At 48.2% G+C, this 24,662-nt stretch overlaps 1 protein-coding gene across 1 annotated transcript in view; it reads left to right on the top strand.

The window, feature by feature from the left end:
- Window positions 1-453: 453 nt before the first annotated feature.
- The window catches only part of LOC142281291 (beta-1,4-galactosyltransferase 4-like), a 78,629-nt gene continuing 54,420 nt past the window's right edge, over window positions 454-24,662 (top strand). The window contains exons 1-4 of the mRNA XM_075332834.1: window positions 454-724; window positions 7,193-7,425; window positions 8,904-9,091; window positions 11,938-12,060. Coding sequence (XP_075188949.1) covers window positions 454-724; window positions 7,193-7,425; window positions 8,904-9,091; window positions 11,938-12,060 — 815 coding nt within the window. The remainder of the gene's footprint in view (window positions 725-7,192; window positions 7,426-8,903; window positions 9,092-11,937; window positions 12,061-24,662) is intronic.

Genomic DNA, 24,662 nt, shown 5'->3' with positions numbered 1-24,662 from the left:
TTAAGATAGTAAATAATAATCACAGCGTTTAGATTAGAGATTTTACATATTTACTTTGAAATACAATCTTTCCAGCAAGATCTACCATGGAAAGTGATTGTCCTCTTGGACAATAACTAAGATGAATGTTTGCATTGTTGGAAATTCTCCGCTGTGTAATGCCACGTTAATGGGTCTTTCCCTGAATTATTGGTAGGCGTATCCATATTTGTTGGGCAGAAGTCAGACTCCAGGCAACTCCTCCAATAAGATGATTTCTGCCTCTTATTAATTCCTCTCTATATCTGCAGTTTGGACTCTCCGGATGACGACTGTTGGATGTGAATCGTTCCAGTCGGCCTTTCATGGGATGGACGTTCTACGCAAAAGATTGATGAGTTAACCTGAAGAAGTCACCGCTGATCTCCGGTCTGTGTTTGCTTTTTACATTTTTGGTTCCGAGAAAAAGTAGTAATGGGAACGACCGACATGATTGGAAAACTCTTGTGCCGGATCCGGCTCCTGCTTTTTATTGTGGTGGGTTTAACACTTGTTGGTTGGGCCAGCTTCTACATGAAGGACAGCATATGCTTCACCCCGAAATACAGAACCCTGCTGCAAAATGTCTGGAAGTCTCCCCTCTCAGAGAAGAAGACAGAGGACAATAGCCGGTCACCTCTTGTGGAACAGACTTCCCAGAAAAAAGTGGACTTAAAAACCTGCCCTATACTGTCACCAAAGCTTAGTGAGTATAGAATTACTATTATGTAAATAGGGGAAAAAAATAGAAAGATTTTTAGGTAAAAAGGACTTATTTTTTTTAGTGTAGTCAGAATCCCTAGTTGTATGTGTACAGTGGACTATTCCCCACTTGCAGCGCTGAGGAATAGACCACTATTTCCATTTTGTAGGGGATCCTGACTACGTTGAAAAACCGAGGATTGTTTTGTCTTGTTATCTAACTCTGATATGTAGCTAAATAAAATAAATCAAGTATATAATAAGTGTTGTGGAAAGATGAATACATAAGCATTAGAATGATTTTCTTGGAATGCACATTGATGATTATTGATTTATTATTGTGAAGGGCTTAAATATCTAGAGATGAGAGGTGGACGGGGCGGAGGGGAGCTTGACTGGAACTCTGCGATAATGTGTCATTATAGAGCATTCCACCTACAGTCGGAAATTACCGACTCCACTGCTTGAATAATATTGTCCGAAGATCCCTGGTTAGTACCTCCGACTGCTATTTCCATTCAAATCATGCTGCTATACTGTGCCCTGATGCTTGTGTGTAGATGTGTGTGCACATACTAATGTGTAACAGGGAAGGTTTGTTCTCCCTGGAATCCGGTCCGATTTTTTATGACTCCGCAGAATGTTCCGTAGTGAAAAATTCTACAAGTTAACATTTATGGAAAAGACTGAAAAACCCTATAGTCAGATAAAAGGAAAAGTAGGGAGGCTTTAACAATGCTTTATAGGGGTTGTACCAAGTTCTTAAGTGGTTAAAATTGCAAAGTGCTGAAAAAACTTAGCAAATAATCTCTTATGCAATTGTGGTGCCCCTGAGGCTCCAGTCGCCACAGAGTATTGCACCCAACATTGGGTGTAATGCTAAACCCGGTTCCTGAAGAGGTCAGTCCCGGTTTCACCGCATTACACACTCAAATACACACGAGGTTGCCCTGTTCCCACTGGGGACTGGGCTAGGGTCGGGTAATAAAGGGGTCGCCGACACAGAGGCATTTACAGGGTGCCCTCAACAGGGGTCCCAGTCCCACTAGCCTAGGACCTGGGAGGGGGGAGGAGCAGGCAACAGGGGGAGTCAGGAGCCAACACAACAGTTAGAGAGTTCTCCAGCAGGAGAGCAGCGGAGCAGATGTGCCCCATAGGTGCTCCCGTGGGAAGGAGGAGAAAGTTCACACGATTGCCGTGGGGAAAGTGAACCCTAAGGAAGACCATACTTCACGTTGGTTTTCCAGAATCTGCCTGGACGGGGAAAGTTTCAAGCTTCCCTGACCACACAGCGCCCAACAGCACAGTGCCAAATAGGATCCGGAGCCGGACCCCACATCGGAACCGCTGCACCTGCAGATAGGACAAGAGTACATGTCGTGAAACCCGGGGTCCCCTTGTAGCTTCAAGCTAGGGGATCCACAGATAGGCGTTACAAGGAGAAACCCACCGAACACCAAACTGGACTGATCTCTAAAGGGATTCAGGTTCGACGGAGCCCATCATTGCAAGTGACCGGTATTACCTGGGTGAGCGGCATTGTACAAAAGTGAGTAAACAACCTGGAACCACAGCTATAGACTCTGACTCTTTATTATCTGCACTGCCACTCGCCGCCGCCATTACTACTCCCCTCTTAATCTTCCCCCGGGGCCCGCTCTACCTGTGGAGAGTGATACCATCCCTGGCTGCTACTCCCATCTGCCCCGGAGGACAGAGAAAGCAGCAACGGCCCATTCCTTGGCCGCATACCACAAGTGGCGTCACAACAAACACCTCACAACTACCCCCATCATCTCTCCCCTGCCATCTTCTGTACATCTTGGGGTAACGGAGCCGGGCTAGGCCGCCCGTGACCGCGACAGTCGACGGCCCGGCGACGAGTAAGTTAAATGCACCTGCCCCGTGGGGCGCTACACAAGATCTTCTCCATTCTCAGGAGGCGCCACCATGTCACTGGTCTAACGTGTCAATCTTCAGGAGCGCAGCACCGTCCGGTGAGCAAAAAGCTGATGCGCTCCTGAACACAAAAGATTAGAACACCCCCTTATCTAAAACTATGGCCAAGTCTACGATCTATGTGGCCTCTCAACTCATCCCCAATAGATTACGTCAGGGGGTGGGGAGGAGAAGGGTCCAGCACGCTGGATTCCTGATGGCTGATCTTTTTGTTGTTCGGGAGATGAGAGATCCTGCAGGAGGAGTCTGCAGTGGCTTTCTTACATAAAATAGAAGAGCGCTTGACTGGGCCAAGTGCTTCTTGTGTATGAAAGAGGCCAACAGCACTTTCTAACATTTGTGGGGGGGAAAGGGTTATTAAACCTTTAAATAATAGGATTATTTCCAACTGACGACTGGGCGATAACTTGCTGGATCTCCAATCTATCCTGATGACAGGGCTCGGAAATTACTTATTGAAACAGAGTGATGGTCATGTGTGTGCACCATTCATTATCTGTTAGACTATTGGAAATGACAAAGTACAACATCTCAGCATCTAAAGTCATTTTACTGTCTCAGCTCACTCTTAATTAGATTCATGAGACAATCCAAGACCCAGATTGCCCACAGTGGAGCCATATCTTTCTTCCAGGCGCTATTTTTAAGTGTCTTCAGTCAATGAATACCAGTATCATATCAAAATGGCCGCTTTCATACCTGCCCAGTAGCCACGTCACGGCGATCTGATTGATACAGGGTCCTACTCCATATTAATGCTTCTCTGGGTTTTAAAAAACCAACATGTATGGGCGAAGAAATTCCCGTTACTAAAGGATAATACCCGTATCAGTCTGTTGCCCGCATCCTCCACCAAACGTGAAAAATTACCTTCAAGGGAAGTCGGCACCTCAAAATTAGCACAGACACAACATATAAGGTATAAACTCAGGACATAACATTCAGTTGTATTCCAGATGTGTATTCACGGCTACACTCCATTCATTGTGTGTGACTGCCGGGGACGGCTCAGTACATCCCTACACTATATGTGGCTACCACGACATTCTAACGGGGCATTTCAAAACTCTGTTCTCGTTATTGGTAGAGTTCGGGGGCCACAAAAATTAAAATAGTGACTAGTAGTGCAGACATATTTTGTAAGTACCGTATTTTTCAGATTATAATACGCAGTTCTCCAACCAAAAATTTGGGAGGAAAATGAGGGGTGCGTCTTATAATCTGAATGTTGCTTACTGGGGATGGCGGAGAGGGGTCACAAGAGTAATGCCGCAAGCGCTGTGCTGGAGCTGCGCTGTGCTGTGGCTGCAAGCCGAGGGCGCTTTGCAGTGCTTGCGGGTGCTGTGCTGGGGCTGCGGACGCCAATAAATGTGATGTTTTAATCTATATCTCGGATTTCTACCATCAGGGGTGCTGGAATTTTTTTCCTTTTTCTCCCTATGAACTCAGTCAGTGAATGCCTGTATGAGTCTGTTGCTCGCATCCTCCACCATATGTGAGAAATTATCTTCAAGAAAGGTAGGCACAACAAGATTACTTCCATGGGGAGATCTGATGCCAAAAATGATTTTTAGGGCCCATATAAAATAACCAGCTTGTTCTTGTTCATCGGCTGACCTAAGTTATATTTATATTAGCCAATGATCAGGAAGACTACTAATAAATTCACAGCATAGTGAATCGGGACACCGCCGTCTCATACACCACATAGTGGCCATTATTGGGTACTGCAGCTCACAAGCTCATTCACTGAGAAAAGCCACGACACAGTTTACAGAGATATCCCGCTCTACTGAGTACAGATCCAGGTCACGGTGCCGGGTGCTGGACCATGACAAATCTAAGAATAGGTCGTTAATATCTTTCCCCGGACAGACCCTTTTATTATGGGTTCTCTTTTTTGTATTAGGCTAGCATCTAATTGTTGGGTGAGCTCTGATCTTTAGTGGCTCAACCACTTTGGATTTATCCCTATAAACTTCAAAATGTAAAAAGATTGAGGTCTCCTACTGCTACCAACAAACGTACATAATATCCAAACATAGGCAATGTGGATACTAATAGAGAACATACTCTCTATCACTCACATATAGGGAACGCCTAAATATGTAGAACCTACAAAAATATGGAGTGTATAAGTCCCAAATAAGATAAAGAGATATGTATAAAAATATCATATTTTATTACAATTTATATATAAAAATGACAACAACAAAAAATAATAAAATATGTATAATTGGATCAATGGTGAAGGCACAAAGAGACGGACAAAAAAACACACAGAAGGACCAAAAGGTAAAAATATATACAAGTGGCTCAAAATATTAATACACCACTGAAAAAGATAAGTAAATACATGTACATGAACGTACAATGGAGTGGTATAGAGTGCATACACTGGTACAATGGAAACCTCCTCTGATGCATAGTGTACATTTAGTTATGTAGTCAAGGAACAAGAAGAAACAAGGCGAAGAGGAAGACCAGCAACCCGATGGCTTGATATAATCAAGAAAACGGGGAAGACCCATCTAGGCAGAGAAGACCAAACTGGACCCATCTAGGCAGAGAAAACCTTAGTGAACCTACGTAGGCGGAGAAGAGTCTAGTGGACCTATCAAGGCAGAGAAGATCCTAGTGAACCTATCTAGGTGGAGATACCCTAGTGGACCTAGGTTGCACATGATTGATCTTCCTATAGAGCGTTCAACCTTCAAGTTCCCATGGCTTGAGATCAATAATAATAATTCAAGGAACAGAGAGTCTAAATATAATGAAACGAGTACCAGACATATATATATATATATAACAGACAAGAAGCCAGGGACCCAGGGCAAGTCTCATGGCACGTCTCATGGCACGTATAGGGCAACAACTTCAAAGAATATGAAAAACACCAAGCGATGAAGTCTTTAAATGTTGCCAATAAATAATGAAAATAACATCCAAGGAAGCCAATAATAAATGCCATATAAATATTTATTGTAAAATTTCTTCAGGATAATAGATATCAAAAAGAATCATGTAGATGGGTAAAGTGCAGAGGGGGAATAGAAAGACCCCACATGCCCCTGGAAGGTTATTATAAATAAAAGTGGTGAAAAAAGTGCAAGATAAACGCACTAGAACAATCAATCATGCCAAACAGGCAGCCATCGGTAAAAATCACTCACTTATGCCAGTGCAATGTAAGACAAGGGTTGCACGTGGGGACCAGCGTCCCGACACGTGTTTCACGTCTCTTACGCTTCTTCGGGGGACAGATAAAAAGTGTGAGAATGTACAAACCTTATAACTGTCCCGGCTAAGCCCCGTCACGCCCAGTTGTTATTGCGCAAAGCCGGTGTTCTGTGCACAGCGGCATTCAGCTACCCGGCGTCCGCAGCGGAGGCTGGATGGAAGAAAACTTCCTGTGATGTCACTAGGTATGTCCGGATCACCGCTGCTAAGGATGCCGATGTAACCATGCTTGAAACAAGGACACGTATCTATTATCCTGAAGCAATTTTACAATAAATATTTATATGGCACTTATTGGCAAAATTTAAAGACTTCATTGTTTGGTGTTTTATATATATATATATATATATATATATATATATGTGTATATATATATATATATATATATATATTATTATTATAGCGCCATTTATTCCATGGCGCTTTACAAGTGAAAGAGGGTATACGTACAACAATCATTAACAGTACAAAACAGACAAGTGTAGGAGGAGAGAGGACCCTGCCCGCGAGGGCTCACAGACTACAGGGAATGAGTGATGGTATAATAGTATATATATATATATATATATATATAATAGATACTGTATATAGTTAAGTGCTCTTAATTGCTCACCAATGTAACTGGGTCCTGGTGTGTGTGTCCACAGCCCCGACGTGCATTTCTCATGGGCTTCCTTGGGGGGTTGTGTAAGGTTGTGTGGAAACAGTTACCTTAATATAGACCTTCCCACAGGTGAAAATGTTTGGACCACATTGATTAGGTGCATGCGTCTTGGTAGCCCCGCTGCAGGAACACAACGTTTAGGTATTCTAGTAACATTGCGGGTCAAGGGAAAATTTCCTGCAACGTCAGAGGCCTAGTAGTGAGAGTGGGCATCGGCGCCAACAGGCATGGCTGCCATGTTTGAAAAGTGAAAAAGTGTGGGCAAGTTCCGAAACCAATATTGTGTAAGAAAGTGACATAAAGATATGCACAGAATTATGATAGATAATCCAGTTATCATCAATAAACCAAAACAGTGAAAGGCATGTCACAACATAGTGCATGAATGAAGTAGGTATAAAACCTACCACAAAAATAACCAAAACCATAAGAGTGAAACAAATAAATGAGAGTAAAAATAAATCACAAGAAATATGAAAGCAAGACATGAAAGACAGGAAGAATGGTCTTATGTGATGGATGCACGGCCGGACGTATAGGTGCGGTTTGTACCTTGGTGGGACAGGGGCGAAGAACGGTTCGGTGCAATAATTTTTTTTTTAATTACAGAGGGGGTTGTGCCGCTGATGTTTCCACCAAACCTCACTCTAGCGGATGTAGAGAAAAAGTTTCCTATGATGAGAGACGGCCATTACCAACCAGAGACCTGCAAAGCCCAACAGAAATTAGTCATTTTGATCCCACATCGGAATCGTGAAAAGCACCTCCTGTACCTGCTGGATAACTTACTCCCGTTCCTCCAGAGGCAGCAGCTGGACTACACCATTTACGTCATTCATCAGGTGGGAAAGTGTAGTACAGGTGTGAACTGTCAGCAATTATGTTGGTTGCTACTGGCAACAGTCAGCAAGCTTGTCGACAAACAAACCCCTAACTGCTTAGCTGTGTTTATACAATGTGGTGGAGCATTGTTTACAGATGCAGATCAAGCAGGGGGTGCAGGGAGTTGTTACTTGTGTTTTAGGTCTGTCATGAAAAATCATAAATCCCCAAGATATTTGTACAGCTGTAGTCTTAGATATTGCTACACATGTCTATTTGCGCCTATGTTCTCTTATTCAGTGTAGAAATAGGATGGCTCCATCTACTAACAAATGGTAAGGTGACAAAATTAATTAAGTGGATAGGACAATTCATCTCTTGTCAGGATGGAGCTGGTGCTGTGAGCTGGAGCTGCACAGGCATTCTTCAGACAGACAAGAGACGTTATTCCATAACAAGTTATGGAATTACCGTATATCCTAGCCTTACACCGATTATTTCCGGGATCGAGGGGACAGGCCACCTGGGTTCCGATTCTTCCTAGCACCCTGAGGTAGGGAAATACGTAGAACGTCTAGGAGAAGTTAGATAGGGAAGACGTGTTTGGTCTCGAAGCGTAATGGGGGCCCAGCCAGATCCAATGGCTTCAGAACCACCTCCGTGTGATCTTCCAGTGAGAAGTTCTGACACATTATAGGTTTTTGGGAGTTTTCAACCATCAGATCCAAGGGAGAGAGTAGGACCATCCAGGGTGTGAGAAAGGGAGTGACCAACCTAGGGGATGAAAGCTATCTACCATATTTCTTACACATTCATGTAACATGATGGAAAGCAACCGGAAGCCCCTGGCTCCACATCACCTCCCGTGTGGCTGCCAACACTCAAGGCCTAGCATCCAAAGAAACTGGTAACTGACTTAGGTATAACTGTCTGTACCTGTACCCTTACCTATACCTGCAATTCTGACTACCTTATCTGTGTATCCATTGTGTAGTGCTTTATCTAGTGTGCCTGCTCTTATATTTATAATTTAATCCTGGGTTGCTCTTTTATCTCGATCCACAAATTCCCACTTCCGTGTACTCAGTTTAATATTACATGCTATCAGGCTTGTTTCTGGCCCGATATAATTCTGTGAACGGACTAACTAGGCTTATATCTAACGAGCAACTGGTGGCAGTACTACCGGGCTGGCAGGACTCAGTTTCACCGGGGCTAGTTGTGAGCAAGTGTGGTGCTACGCCGAAGGTTGTGAGGATCACCCTCCCTCCCAGTGCCTTCCTGTGCCCCGTGCCAAGCTGACTCTGCATATCCCCAGGGGTGCAGAATGTCATGTGTTGGCGAAAGTGACGAGACCATATCGCGTGACCCCCACGTATTAGAGATGTCAGGCCTGGGCTGTTAAGTTGCGATTCATCACATATTGGTGGCAGCGGTGGGATATCCAAGTGACTCGCCCCCCCCGCTGTTCGTCACAATATTTTTCTATGTCACGCAGGCTGGAAATTTGACCTTTAACAAAGCCAAGTTATTGAACATTGGGTATTTGGAGGTATTAGAAAAGCAGAATTGGGACTGCTTTATATTCCACGACGTGGACCTGGTCCCGGAGAACGACTTTAACACTTACTACTGCGACAGTGAACCCAAACACCTGATGGTGGGCCGCAACGTCACCGGATACAGGTAAGGAGGAAATGTCTCCACAAATTCTCATGTGTCAAGACTTGTTCTTTCTGCCAGAAGTTTGTCTTTCGTTATGTCACCAGATGCTTAGAAAAAGCCTCTTGGTCTTAAGAATTGAAGAGTCATAGTGTAAGAAGAAAAAACTTGTAAAGTTTGGAATGTAAAGCAGATGAGGAGATACTGACTGTATCTATTATACACAATCGGTAATAGTAAAGTAAAAAACAAGAACACTTCTTAAATATATAGAACAATATCTCTGATAGGTTTCTTGATGATCTTTATAGCAGTCTGGGCTCAGGCTTTCTGACACTGAACTCCAACTACTAGATAAACAGAAAGCAAAATGATAAAATTCTTCCTGCCTGGTGCAACCACTAGGGGGAGCTCACGGGATACTGGTTTATTATTGAGGTCCATGTATAAACAGTATGAAGTTATAGCTCCCTCTACTGGTGCATTCAAGTAGCTAGATATTATTATTATTATTATTATTATTTAAATTGTCGCTGTCTTTCTTAAACGTTCAGCACATCATCACATCACATCAAAGTTGGGAAGTATGTTTTTAAAAATACAAAGTGCTTGCTTCTTGGTGTATGTGTGCTATGTAACTTGCAGTCACTGCCTGTTGTCAAATGTAATCCACTTCTAGAAGCAGAGACACCAAGATGGATTAGGAAGCAGGGACGGGTCTTTCTACAGGAAGTGAAGGTGGGCCTTTGTCTCTACAGGAAGTGGAGGCGGGTCTTTGTCCTTGTAAATGAATTGTGGCGGGTCTGTCTCTCTATAAGAAGTTGAGACAGTTCCTTGTCTTTCTACAGGAAGGTAGGGCAATTCTTTGTCTTTCTACAGGAAGTTGCGGTCGGTCTTTGACTCTCTACAGAATGTGAGGGCAGGTCTTTGTCTTTACAGGAAGTGATGGTGGGTCTTTGTCTTTCTACAGGAAGGAGGGGCGGGTCTTTGTCTCTACAGGAAGAGAGAGCGGGTCTTTGTCTCTACAGGAAGAGAGAGCGGGTCTTTGTCTCTACAGGAAGAGAGAGCGGGTCTTTGTCTCTACAGGAAGTGAGAGCGGGTCTTTGTCTCTACAGGAAGTGAGAGCGGGTCTTTGTCTCTACAAGAAGTGAGAGCGGGTCTTTGTCTCTACAGGAAGTGAAAGCAGGTCTTTGTCTCTTCAAGAAGTGAGAGCGGGTCTTTGTCTCTACAAGAAGTGAGAGCGGGTCTTTGTCTCTACAAGAAGTGAGAGCGGGTCTTTGTCTCTACAAGAAGTGAGAGCGGGTCTTTGTCTCTACAAGAAGTAAGAGCGGGTCTTTGTCTCTACAGAAAGTGAGAGCGGGTCTTTGTCTGTACAGGAAGTGAGAGCGGGTCTTTGTCTGTACAGGAAGTGAGAGCGGGTTTTTTGTCTCTACAGGAAGTGAGAGCGGGTCTTTGTATCTACAGGAAGAGAGAGTGGGTCTTTGTATCTACAGGAAGAGAGAGCAGGTCTTTGTCTCTACAGGAAGAGAGAGCGGGTCTTTGTCTCTACAGGAAGAGAGAGCGGGTCTTTGTCTCTACAGGAAGTGAGAGCGGGTCTTTGTCTCTACAGGAAGTGAGAGCGGGTTTTTGTCTCTACAGGAAGTGAGAGCGGGTCTTTGTCTCTACAGGAAGTGAGAGCGGGTCTTTGTCTCTACAGGAAGTAAGGGCATATTTTCTCTACAGGAAGTGGGGGTGGGTGTTTCTGTACAAGAAGTGGGGACAGGTCTCTACAGAAAGAAGAGGGGGTGGGTTTAGATCCCTCTACATAAAGAAGAGGGGACAGGGTTTTGTCCCTCCAAAGAAAAGGGGTTGGTCTTTGTCTCAGCTTTTGTTCTTTTGCATGTCAAACTTTATACAGGTGGGTTTTCAATTCTGGACAAGCAAACTGTTGGACAGTGGTAGGAGCAATGCATGCTGGTAAGAGAAGCAAGGAAGCTCCAGTACCTATAGCGCTTACAGAGTGTTAATGGAGAGGAACTATCTATTGTAAAAGAATGGATGGAAAAAATAATCAGCATGAGACTTGGGACAGCTTTTGTATATACAATGGAACTTTGGATTAAGAGTAACTTGGTTTGAGAGCGATTTGCAAGACAAACAAAGCTTTTTACAAATTTGTAACTTGGTTTAAGAGCAATGCTTTGCAATAAGAGCAAATACTCACCTTACACACTTCCGGTTCCGTCCTTTCACCACGCTGTCACCCGCTCTGGAGGTAACTTTCTGTTCATACGAGTGTACTATATACATTATACCTGTATACCTGATTCTCCAATATCCTGTTGGAGGACACTGGCCCTTTAAGAGAGGGTCAATGACCGCGCGCGCGCCCTAATGCGCATGCGCGAGGCCCAGGTGCCAGAAGCCAGAGCAGGGAGCGGTGAAGAGGAGGCAGGAGAGCCAGGCTGGAGCAGAGCTGCCGACGGGCGCCGGGAGTGGGGACCGGGCCGCCTGGGGACCGCAGGTGATGGGGCCTGGAGGCTGTGGAGCGGGGGACGCCTGGCAGAGGAGCCGGGGAGCGAGGCAGAGGAGCCAGAGAGCGTGGCAGGGGACCCAGGGAGCGTGGCAGGGGAGCCGGGGAGCGAGGCAGGGGAGCCGGAGAGCGTGGCAGGGGACCCGGGGAGCGTGACACCATGCTATGTATACCCCTTTTCACATGTAAAATGCCATGGAATAAATGGCGCTATAATAATAATAATAATTCTCTGCACAGGATTTGGAGCTCTGTATCAGCACATTGGAGCTTGTTCAACTAGAACGTAGTCCTACAATTTTATGCCTATTCTTACTCAGTGGATTGTTCCTTCTTACAACATCCATTCTTCCTTCAGGTTGAGGTATAAGGAAAATTTCGGAGGCGTCATTGCCATGACCAGGGAACAGATTGCCAAGGCGAACGGCTATTCCAACAACTACTGGGGTTGGGGTGGTGAGGACGATGACTTTTACTACAGGTAAAGTCTCAAGAACTACATTGTCTTCTTTGACACAGAAGGTTTTGTGCAGTGCTAAAGTTTGGATCTGGGCCCCACCCCCTCCACGTTCACCAACACTCAGGTACGTGATAATGATGCTGACACTTAGCTCTTTCCCTCAGCACCCAGGTTTCCCATGATCTGAAATCCCTCTATCAGTACCCAGCTTTCCTATGTTCTGATATCCATCTTGTCCTTGGCACCCAGCTTCCCCATACTGTGTTATACATATTTCCCTCAGCACCCAGCTTTCCCATATCAGAGCATATGCTGATAGAAGATGTATAGCAGAGCATGGGAAAGCTGGGTGCTGAGGGAAAGAGCCTTTTTCCCTCAGCACAAAACTTTCCCATCTCATGCTTGTATCTTTGCCTCCCTCGTATATAGTTCTCCAAATACAATAATGGCCTCTACATAGCTTTCCATATAGTATAAAGGGTCCCACATAACCCTTCATATATTAGAATGCACCCCCATAGTCCTCCATGTCTAATAATGCATTTCCCATAGTCCTCTATGTATAAAGTAGCCCTCATAGCCCTCCAATTATTATAATGCAACTCCCATAGTCCTCCATATATTGAATTGCTCCCCATAGTACTCCATATATTATACTGCACCAAATAGTCCTCCATATATTATAATGCACCCCCATAGTCCTCCATGTCTAATAATGCATTTCCCATAGTCCTCTATGTATAAAGTAGCCCTCATAGCCCTCCAATTATTATAATGCAACTCCCATAGTCCTCCATATATTGTATTGCACCCCATAGTTCTCCATATATTATACTGCACCAAATAGTCCTCCATATATTATAATGCACCCCCATAGTCCTCTAGGTTTTGTAATGCAGCCCCATAGTCCATGTATGGTAGCCCCCATAGTCCTCCATATACTATACTGCAGCCCCCATAGTCCTATATGCATTATAATGCAGCCTCATAGACCTTCATATTGTATTATGCAGCCCTATAGTTATATAGGTGTATAATGCACATCTATAGTCCATGTATAAGGTGTTCTTCATATTTCATTATGCAGCCCCATAGACCACCATGTATATTGCACTCCTATAGTCCATGTATAAGGTGTCCTTCATATTGTGTTATGCAGCCCCATAGTCTTCCATGTATACTGCACCCCTATAGTCCATGTATAAGATGTCCTTCAAATTGTATTATGCAGTCCCATAGTCCTCCATGAATAATGCACCCCTATACTCCATATATGAGGTGTCCTTCATATTGCATTATGCAGCCCCATAGATCTCCATGTATAATGCACTCCTATAGTTCATGTATAAGGTGTCCTTCATATTGCATTATGCAGCCCTATAGACCTCCATGTATAATGGACCCCTATAGTTCATGTATAGTGCACCCCTATAGTCCATGGATAAGGTTTCCTTCATGTTGTATTGTGCAGCCCCACAGACCTCCATATATAATGCAGCCCCACAAACGTCCATGTATAATGCAGCCCCATAGACCTCTGGCCACCGTGTACTCACTGATTAAAAAAAACATGCAACAAGTCCTCACCTCTCCTCGGTCCCCCGCTGCTCCGGTCAGAGCGTCCCCCGTCCTGCGATTTGTGCTCTGCAGTCTTAGCACAGCAGTTGTGACTCGCCCACCCCAGGGCTATGGGACACCCGGTGTCGGGCCGGACTAGTCCGGTGGTAGTCAGTGGTGGCTGGGCCCGGCTCCGTGGCCCTGGTGGGTGTCAGTAGAATATGTGGCTTGCTTATTAATGGTTGTGTTCGTGACGCCACCTGTGGTCTGCGGCTATTAAGCCGCCGCTGCTGTGTGAGGTCTCCGGGGTGATGTTATGGCAGCAATGGTGGTACTGCTCCCCACAGGTGCAGCGGAGCCCCGGGGATACTGTTAGTGCTCGTGGAAGTCTATGAGGTTGTGTGGCTAACACGGTGCAGGGCCGACAGGCGATGAAAGAACCAGGCATAAACAACAGTCTCTTTACCTTTTCCTCTTTACTTTGGAAACAGTCCAGTCCTGGGAGACCGTTACAGGTGGTGATGGGGATCCGGTCGGCCTGGAAGTATTTGGGGTGATCTCTCTGGCCAGCTGAGTATGAGGCCTACTCCTTTACTTTGCTTTGTTACGATAGGACCCTGCTTCTCTGAATCCAGCAATGGCCCTCTGTGCTGCTGGGACTGTTGGTGCGTCCCTTTCCCTCTGTAGCAGGCTGCGCAGGCTCTCTCTCTGGTGCTTCTCTGCTGGAATCCACACCGGCCTTGATGCTGCAGCTGTACTTTTGGGATGTTTTTGGGCCAGGTGCTTGCAGCTCTCCTGCCCTTCGGATTCGGCTACCAGGGAGTATTTTAAGCCCTGGTGGCCACAGACTCCGATGTCCGAGTCTCTCTGCTGCCTCTCAGCTACTCCTGCTTCTCTGGGCCAAGCTGCTCCAGCTCTAGGCCCCAGATTTACAGGACAGCTCACTCTGCGTCTGTTCACTCCTACTGCTCTCTACAGACTGAACACTACTTCCTCTCTCAGACCAGGCTTAAGGGGATGCTCCCTGGAATCCCAGGTTCAGAGCTCCCCCTGCTGGCCGGAGGGAGAACTGCGTTGGGTGTTAAACTTGCTGGCCAATGGATCTCCCAATTACCTCCAGGCTCAGCATTAACCCTTTGGAAGGGCAATGCTGTTGTGGCGACCAGGTCCTGGGGCGCCACACTCCCCCTTAGTTAAATTCAGTACTCCGGGACTGTGGAAACAAACATAACATGTTACAACATTTCATCCCATTATGGGAGGCGCATTACTTAAACGTTACAAACTTAAATACTACTATAAGAGTCCAGTGTGGCTCCCCGCCGGGTGTCCATTACACTGCTCCATGGGGGACCCGCCGCGATCAAACCCCCAACGTAGGCTCTGGGCGTGCGTCAGAGCATTGATGACCCCACTCTATGCACGCCGGACGGGTTTTTCTTCAGGGGTGTTGAGCACACTGGTGCTAACTATGAACAATGTAGGTGTTGGCCACCCATAGTCCAGTGGCCCAATTGTCCATTTACTTAATCACCTAAGACAAAAAGCATTTTATACACAACATTACAGACATTTCACATAACTATTTACATTCTGTTAGGTATTTTACTTTCTATATTCTATACCTTGGAGGGGGCTGTCCCCGAGTGCTACGTTGGGACCGGCGTAGCTCTGGGGTTTGTCCCTGACTACTTAGAGTGTCTGCCCCCCCCGTGTGATTGGTAGGCCTAACCCTGACAGGGATACATGTCGGTTGCCTGCGGGATCTCAGATTCGCCAAGGGTACGGCAGGTTCACCACTGGCAGGGGGTTGAACCTCCTGTTCCACTGCTGGCGTGTCACCTCGTGTTGGAGCGGCCGGTTCTTTAGGTGGATCTGGAACCTCCTCTGTTTCTGGCTCGACCAACTGCGGGAACGTCAAGACTGGTACCACTATGGCATTGTTTATTTGGGTCCAAGTTTTGGGGAATTTTCCAAGGATTGTTTGGATCATCTCTTCCTCTTTTTCTTGGCTTTGGGGACTTTCTTGTACTTCTTCTACTTCTTTTTGGGTTCTGCACCGTTCGGGGCACGCTTTCAGGCGGTCTCGAGAAATTGCTTGATAGGTCTTGCCTTCATTCTTGCTTATGAGGCATACCTTACTATTGTCAAAGTTGGAGGGGATAATGGTGTAGGGCTCGTTTTCCCACTGATCATCCAATTTATGCGTCCTCCGCTTCTTCTTGAGGACTTGTTCTCCAGGTGCTAAGGGAGTTGCTGGGGCTGTTTGATTGTAATGCTGCTCTTGTCTCGTTCTTGCTTGAGACAGGCTCCTCTCTACGCATTCCTGGACCTTACGGTACCGCTGCTGCCGCTCTGTATCCCAATCCTCTATTTCCTGAACCGCCTCAGGTGACACAGTCCCCATCTCAAAGTCTACAGGTAACTTGCCAAGTCTGGCTCGCATCAGGTAAGCAGGGCTGCAGTTGGTCGAATTTACCGGGATATGGTTGTACAATTCTACCAGATCTGGTAACTTTTCTGGCCATTGGTTTCTTTCTTCCAAAGGTAGGGTCTTGAGCATATCAATAACCACATGGTTCATCTTCTCGCACAATCCATTGGTTTGGGGGTGGTACGGTGTGGTTCTGATTTTCTTACAACCGTACATGTTACAGAACTCTTAGAACACTTCTGCCTCGAATGCAGGACCTTGATCAGTCAGTACCCTTTCAGGGTAACCGTGAGGTCGACAAAAGTAGGCCTGAAACGCTCTTGCTGCTGTTCTGGCTGTCTGGTCCTTCACGGGCACTACTACCAGGAAACGCGAGTAATGGTCCACAATGGTGAGGGCGTACACATAGCCTGACCGGCTTGGTGTTAACTTCACGTGGTCCAGGGCCACCAACTCCAGGGGCTGCTTCGTGACAATTGGCTGTAGGGGAGACCTCTGGCTGGCATCATCTTTCCGCCTCAGATTACACGGACCACAGTCTCGGCACCACTTCTCGACTGTCTTTCTCATGTGCACCCAGTAGAACCGATCACGGAGTAGGGTCTCCAACTTCTTCCACCCGAAGTGTCCTGCGTTATCATGATAAGCTGCTAGGACCATTGGAGCATCCCTCTGTGGGACCACTATCTGCCAGACAAGTTCATTCGTTCGCCAGTTGACATATCTCTTGCAGAGCTTGCCTTGGTAGGTGAACAGTCGTCCCCTCTCCTTCCACAACTGCTGGGCTTCTTTTGGAGCATCTGGGCCAAGATGAGTCTCAGCTTGTGCTAGCTTTTCTTTGACCAGTCGCACAGCCGGGTCACCGTTCTGTGTCTCTTCCCAATTATGGTGGAGTAATGGGTTGACCGAGACCTCGTGCTGGCTCGAGCGCTTCACTCCCACAGCATGCTCACACTGGGAAACACCCTGATGATGGAAAGCCGGTAACTCTATCTCTTCGAGTTCATCCAGGTCTTCTCCAGATTCGGGTAAGTGAGGCATTCTGGACAGCGCATCAGCATTGTTATTCTTCTTGCCAGCCCGATACTTGATGGTAAAGTCAAAGTTAGACAGCCGGGCCATCCATCGCTGTTCCAACGCACCTAACTTGGCTGTTGCCAGGTGTGTCAACGGATTGTTGTCCGTGAAGATGGTGAACTTGGCCGACGCCAGATAGTGCTTGAAGCGTTCAGTCACTGCCCAAACAATAGCGAGGAACTCCAGCTTGAAGGAACTGTAGTTTTCTGGATTCCTTTCTGTGGGCCAAAGCTTCCTACTGGCGTACGCTATCACCCTCTCTCTGCCTCCCTGCACCTGGGACAGAACTGCTCCCAGTCCCACGTTGCTGGCATCTGTATACAGTACAAACGGCTGGCTGTAGTCAGGGTAGGCCAGAATTTCTTCTCCCGTGAGAGACCCTTTCAGCCGGACAAAGGATGTGTCTAGTTGGCTGCTCCATTCAAATGGAGGGCTCTGCTTCTTAGCCTGCTTTGGCTGGCCCACCAGGAGATCTTGAAGGGGCGCTGCTATCTTGGTGAAACCATCAATGAACCTTTGGTAGTAGCCCACCAGCCCAAGGAACTGCCGCACCTCCTTTACCGTGGTGGGTCTTGGCCAGTCCTTGATTACGGTGACTTTCTCCGGATCAGGTGCCACACCTTCTGCGCTGACCACATGACCCAGGTACTGTACCTTTGGCTTCAAGAGGTGACATTTGGACGGCTTTATCTTCAGGCCATATGTCGACAAGGACTCAAACACTTCTGCTAAGTGCCTCAGGTGGTCTTCATAAGTCTTGGAGTAGACTATGACGTCATCCAGGTACAATAGCACGGTTTCAAAGTTGTGGTGGCCCAAGCAGCACTCCATCAACCTTTGGTTATGTCCCTGGGGCGTTGCAGAGCCCGAATGGCATACAGTCGAACTCACAGAGGCCCATTGGTGTCGTGAATGCAGTCTTCTCCTTGTCCGTCTCTGCCACGGGAACCTGCCAATACCCACTGGTGAGATCCAAGGTAGAGAAATAGTTAGCTGACTTTAAGGCTGTTAGTGACGCCTCTATTCTGGGCAGTGGATAAGCATCTTTATGTGTAATACGGTTAATTTGCCTGTAATCTACACACATTCTCATTGTACCATCTTTTTTCTTTACGAGTACTAGTGGAGCTGCCCAGGGGCTACAACTATCTCTGATAACCCCAGCCTCCTTCATTTCCCGTAACATTTCTTTGGCACGCTGATACTGTGCGGGGGGTACAGGGCGGTATCTCTCTTTAATGGGATGATGATCACCCGTGGGGATTTGATGTTTAACCCCTTTCACCTGCTCAAAATCTAGGGGGTGTTTGCTGAAGACCCGTTCGTACTCCTGTACCACCCGGTAAACCCCATGCTTTTGGTGTGAGGGGGTGGAGTCGGTGCCCACATGTAATTTTTGGCACCAGTCTTCCAGCTGCCCCTTGGAGCCATTGTCTTCCGCCTGGTCGGACGGGATCAAGGGTTCCACTGCTTTGATGGTATTGTTGCTGACAGTGTACAGTTTTGCTACAGTGGCGTACCGGGGCAATTTGGCTTCCTCCTCCCCACAATTCAGGACACGGACGGGCACTCTCCCCTTGCGGACGTCTGCTACCCCTCTGGCTATCAGGACTCCAGGCCTACTGTCTGAATACACCGGTTCTACCAAGGCATGGTAGTCCTGACCCTTGAGGCCTATTGCTGCCCGACACCATATCAACATTTCACTTCTTGGGGGTATTGCAATGGGGAGGGGGTCACTTACCCTCACACTGCCAATTTCTCCTCCGGCCAGCTCTACCTGATGCCTCCTCATCAGGGCTCGGATCTCCCTCTGTAGGGCACGCTGCTGCCCGGAGCTGGCAGTTTCAGACGCCTGTTGCAACAAAATTATCACTTCGGCAATACAATTTTCTATCACATTTGTACCAATGGTTAGCAGTGGGTCAGATTCTTTGCGATCAATATCTACAATTATCATCCCCTGACATGGCAATTCTACCCGCCCCACTTTAATGGTTACTTCTTTGTACCCAATTTGAGGCAAGGGCTGACCATTACTGGCCACAATTGTTAAATCATCATCTGGGCCATGGTCAATGTCTGAATCATCCCAATATCTTTTGTACAGTTTATAGGGGATGGTTGTTACCTGGGACCCCGTATCCAGGAGAGCATTCAAAGGGATCCCATCCAGCACAATAGGAAGGACCGGTCGTCCTCCCACATACTTGCTGCGCCTGGGGGTTGAGCCGGGCTTCCTTACACCTGGGGGTCGGCTCCTGGCCCCAGGCTCGGCCCATTTAAAGGACAGTGTCGTGCAATGTGGCCCGCCTGGCTGCAGCGGCGGCAGATCGGTTGTCCCGTTGAATCATACCGGTCTGTGTCTCTGCCTCGGGTCGGCGGAATCCTCCTCTGTCGCATCCATGGGACGTCATCTGGGCTGGAGGCCAACTCGATTCTTGCAGGTGATGGGGTCACTTGTAGAGACTGCACGGTCTTGGCAAGGGCAGCTACAGTTTTGGTCAGCTCCCGGACCTGCTGTCTGAGCTCTGCAGTGGGATCCTTTCCCAGGGACTGAGCCTCGGCCCCTGCAGCAGCAGGTGTTGCAGGCACCACCCCGGGGTACGTGATAGCAAGAGGCCGGAGGGATACTGGGTCATTCGGTGTAGATTCTCTCAGTACCCGGATGGCCTGGTCCTTAAACTTTGCAAAGTCCAGAGCAGGGTTCTGCAGGACCATGATACGCAGCTGGGTCCTGTGGGCATCTGACAGGAGCCCTTCTATGAACTGCTCAGTTAGGAGTTTGTCTTCTTCACGTACACTCTCTGGGTCCACCTGTTTAACTGCTTTCAGGGCCTCCTGCAGGTTTAAGGCATAGTCCCTTATGCTGTCTGTGGCCCGTTGTTTGCACCCAAAGAATCTCATCTTTATTTCTGCTGCGGTGCGGGTGTCAAAAGTACTCTTTAGCTTGGCCAGTATCTGGGTTACTGTCCCTTTATCTGTATCAGGCCAGGACTTCACTTCACGCTGGGCTGCGCCGGCTAGCTGCCCCATTAATATGCCCACCTTCTGGCTCTCAGTCAGAGGATACACCCGGAACAAGCTGTGCAGGCTTTCTCTGAAGTCGCTCAAGGTATGGGACTCCCCGGCGTACTGCGGCAGCCATTCTGCTCCCGGGATGTACGGCATTGTGATCGGCATTACCGGCGCTACAGCGGGGGCTGGGGCGGCGGCGACTGGGATTGCTTCGGCCGGTGCTGCGGCACCTCGGGCTATGGCAGCCACCTGCTCTTCTTCCGAGTCGGACATCTTCCTCCCCCTTAGTGAACCTTACCAGGCTCCGTTCACTTTTCAAACTCCCTTCTGGGTCGCGTGGGGTTAACAGCGCTCTGCTCTGATGGCGCGCTCCCTTCGCGCTCTTTATCAGGCACGCCCCCCTTCTTCCTGCGCTCAGTGGGGCTAATGGCGGCGGCAATTTTCAAATAGTGATACAGTCTTTCAGACACAGTTTCTGCAGGCGCACAGTACCCGGTGGGACCGGGCACGAAATCCTGTTCGTGACGCCAAAATTGACTCGCCCACCCCAGGGATATGGGACACCCGGTGCCGGGCCGGACTAGTCCGGTGGTAGTCAGTGGTGGCTGGGCCCGGCTCCTTGGCCCTGGTGGGTGTCAGTAGAATATGTGGCTTGCTTATTAATGGTTGTGTTCGTGACGCCACCTGTGGTCTGCGGCTATTAAGCCGCCGCTGCTGTGTGAGGTCTCCGGGGTGATGTTATGGCAGCAATGGTGGTACTGCTCCCCATAGGTGGAGCGGAGCCCGGGTGATACTGTTAGTGCTTGTGGAAGTCTATGAGGTTGTGTGACTAACACGGTGCAGGGCCGACAGGCGATGAAAGAACCAGGCATAAACAACAGTCTCTTTACCTTTTCCTCTTTACTTTGGAAACAGTCCAGTCCTGGGAGACCGTTACAGGTGGTGAAGGGGATCCGGTCGGCCTGGAAGTACTTGGGGTGATCTCTCTGGCCAGCTGAGTATGAGGCCTACTCCTTTACTTTGCTTTGTTACGATAGGACCCTGCTTCTCTGAATCCAGCAATGGCCCTCTGTGTTGCTGGGACTATTGGTGCGTCCCTTTCCCTCTGTAGCAGGCTGCGCAGGCTCTCTCTCTGGTGCTTCTCTGCTGGAATCCACACCGGCCTTGATGCTGCAGCTGTACTTTTGGGATGTTTTTGGGCCAGGTGCTTGCAGCTCTCCTGCCCTTCGGATTCAGCTACCAGGGAGTATTTTAAGCCCTGGTGGCCACAGACTCCGATGTCCGAGTCTCTCTGCTGCCTCTCAGCTACTCCTGCTTCTCTGGGCCAAGCTGCTCCAGCTCCAGGCCCCAGATTCACAGGACAGCTCACTCTGCGTCTGTTCACTCCTACTGCTCTCCACAGACTGAACACTACTTCCTCTCTCAGACCAGGCTTAAGGGGATGCTCCCTGTAATCCCAGGTTCAGAGCTCCCCCTGCTGGCCGGAGGGAGAACTGCGTTGGGTGTTAAAGTTGCTGGCCAATGGATCTCCCAATTACCTCCAGGCTCAGCATTAACCCTTTGGAAGGGCAATGCTGTTGTGGCGACCAGGTCCTGGGGCGCCACAGTTGCATAGTGGTAACATCACCGCGCTTGGCTGCACTGAGACGTTGAGTGCAGGCATAAGGGGAGAATAATGAAGCATGGATCGTAGTGCGCCGCTCATAAGATGATGGGCAATGGGGGCCCAGTGCCGCCAATGACAACACCAAGCCTCCCTGACACACAGGCCATATAGCGGCTACGGGGTCTGCCACAGGACAGCGCAACTCCTCTCTCACAGGAGTGACAAAGTGAGACAGGTCAGAAAGTGAAGGAGTTCTGCAGAGAGGTTCCTGAAGTGTAGATGAACCCTGGACTAGGGTCCGTTAGGGAACCAGGAGGTCTCCTCCATTGTATCCTGAGCCTACGGCTCCCTTCATGTTGGGCAACCTAGATACCACCTGAGGTGCTAATAGGACATGGGAAGCCATGAAGCTAAGAAATGGGGAAAAGCAGAAGTTTAGATTCTGTTGCTAAATCCAGTATCCAGGGCGGGGGCTAGACAGGAAAGTACCCAACAGAACAGCGGCAGCAGAACAGGAACATATAAAGAAAGTGGCCATGTCTGTCCAGAAGATTGCAAGTCAAATAAAGTTTTTGTTGTTGTGGTTCAAAGAATCTGCCTTTGTGAAGTGTCATCCTGGTACGTATCTGACGGTGACCGGCAGTGGGGTGGCAGAAGAACGCGAGAAGATTCAAATAAGTGTCGCACCACCCAGCAAAGGCGGAACACATGCACAAGTTCATTCTAGTAAAGTGGAGATGAGCCCCTTCAGCCAAGCGTTGGCTCCCCACTACAGTTTGGCAACACAATTGTTTAAGGCACTTCGTAAGTCATGGCAAAAAGTGATATTCAGAGTGATAAAAGAGCAATATTTATACATACAGTTGAAACCAAAAGTTTACATAAAATATCTATAAAGTCACATCTGCAGGTTTTTACCTCCACTCTCTATGCAGACACATCTGCAGGTTTTTCCCTCCGTTCTCTATACAAACACATCTGCAGGTTTTTCCCTCCACTTTCTATAAAAGACACATCTGCAGGTTTTTCCCTCCACTTTCTATAAAAGACACATCTGCAGGTTTTTCTCTCCGCTCTCTATACAGACACATTTGCAGGTTTTTACATCCACTCTATACAGACACATATGCAGGTTTTTCCCTCCGCTCTCTATACAGATGTGACGCCCTGGTCGGGCCAGGTAGTCACAGATAGAGCCCCGCATTACACCTGTCCCTCACAAGGTAACACACAGCCGACAATATACACCCTAATCACCTCCCTCAGGGTTGATGGGCACACCAGGGGGTGGAACCAGGTGGTTGGAAGACGCCCACCGAGGAGTCCTGATAGCCTGAGGCAGGATAAAGTAAGACAGAGCAGTTGTAGAGTTCAAGGAGAGTGGAGGCCAGGCCTGTGACGGCCTGAGGCAAACTGACAGGTGCCAGGGTTGGAGCCCTGGTACCTTTGGCTAGGAGGCAGACAGTGGTCTCGTCTGCAGGAGCCGGGAAGATGGCTAGGTGGAACCGAGGTGGACTGGGACAGGGTTGTAGCCCGCTGGTACCGACCTGGGGAACTGACCCGGAGACCGGAGCACAAAGGGGGGTACTCAGACCCTGAAGCTAGGTCCAGAAACTACTGGGGACTAGTTAATTAACTGTTAGAGGCCAGGACTCTAGGTCCTGTCCCATCCAAAGTCCCGAAAGAAGACAACAGCCCAACGAGGGGGATAAAAGGCCACCACCACGGCTCAGAGATCCCACGGGCCAGCGTCTGCGGGCAAGGGCTCCCTAGGCCGTCACAAGCCGGGAGTGGGCTCCTGAAGTTTCAGCCTCAGGTAGTACAACGTTCACAAAAAGGTGCGGGAGAAAGACCGAGACCACCAGCCGGGTGGGGGACCAGAACGCAGCCGGCTGTGGGAGCCGACCGCCATCATTTTGGTTTACCAGAGACTCGTATGTTCAATAATAGTGAGTACAATAGCATCCTGCGGTCGCCCATCTCCCTGCACCAATGCCCAACGGGTCCGGGGCCACCATCCCTGCCCACGGAGGGGTTAACAACTTGCTGCACAACATCTCCCCTGGGTGCCCCGTCACAGCAGAGGTGGTGTCCAACCTCACCACACAACGTGGGTGGCGTCACGAACTGTAATACAGCCCAGCCGTACATATACGTCCAACCCCCCACCCCTTTCATTCGGAGTGTCTGCAGGACCCCCGGGTCCAGAGACCCTCGAGCCACCACCCCTGAAGGTCCGGACCCGAGCAGTGGCGGCTGCTGGTCACAGGGGCGGCACACAGACACATCTGCAGGTTTTTACATCCACTCTCTATACAGACACATCTGCAGGTTTTTACCTCCGCTCTCTATAAAGACACATCTGCAGGTTTTTCTCACTATCTGACATGAACCAGAATAAACCTTTCCTGTTTTAGGTCAATTAGGATCCAATATTATTTCTATTTGACAAATGCCGGAATAATAAGTGAGAGCGAGAATGTTTAAGGCATTTTTATCTCTTTCCGCACAGTGAAGTTTCCTCCATGTCATTAGTATTTAGTCCCATTGCTCTTACACTGTGTGACTTGAGGGAAACGTTTTGGATCTCCTTCCAGAAGCTTCTCACCATAGTTGGTGGAATTTGGGCCGATTCCTCCTGACAGAACTGGTGTAATTGAGCCATGTTTGTAGGTCATCTTGCTCGCTCCGGCATTTTCAGCTTTGCCCATACATTTCAATAGGATTGAGATCAGGGCTCTTATGGTTCGGTGTTCTGTTGTGCCTCCAACCGGTCCAGTCCCGTCATTGACTCCCACATGGGGGTCGGTCAACTCCGCAGCGCCACCTGGCCACTGTTTGGTGCATCAGGTGGCTAGAGTTTTGTACCATCCTGAGCCTAAGTGCTCATGCAGACACACTGAGCATGTGCGTGAGGTCATCAATGACAAG

This window comes from Anomaloglossus baeobatrachus, chromosome 2, assembly GCF_048569485.1.
Source record: "Anomaloglossus baeobatrachus isolate aAnoBae1 chromosome 2, aAnoBae1.hap1, whole genome shotgun sequence".
NCBI lineage: Eukaryota > Metazoa > Chordata > Amphibia > Anura > Aromobatidae > Anomaloglossus > Anomaloglossus baeobatrachus.
The sequence above is the reverse complement of the archived record's forward strand: the minus strand, read 5'-3'. Positions and strand labels throughout refer to the sequence as shown.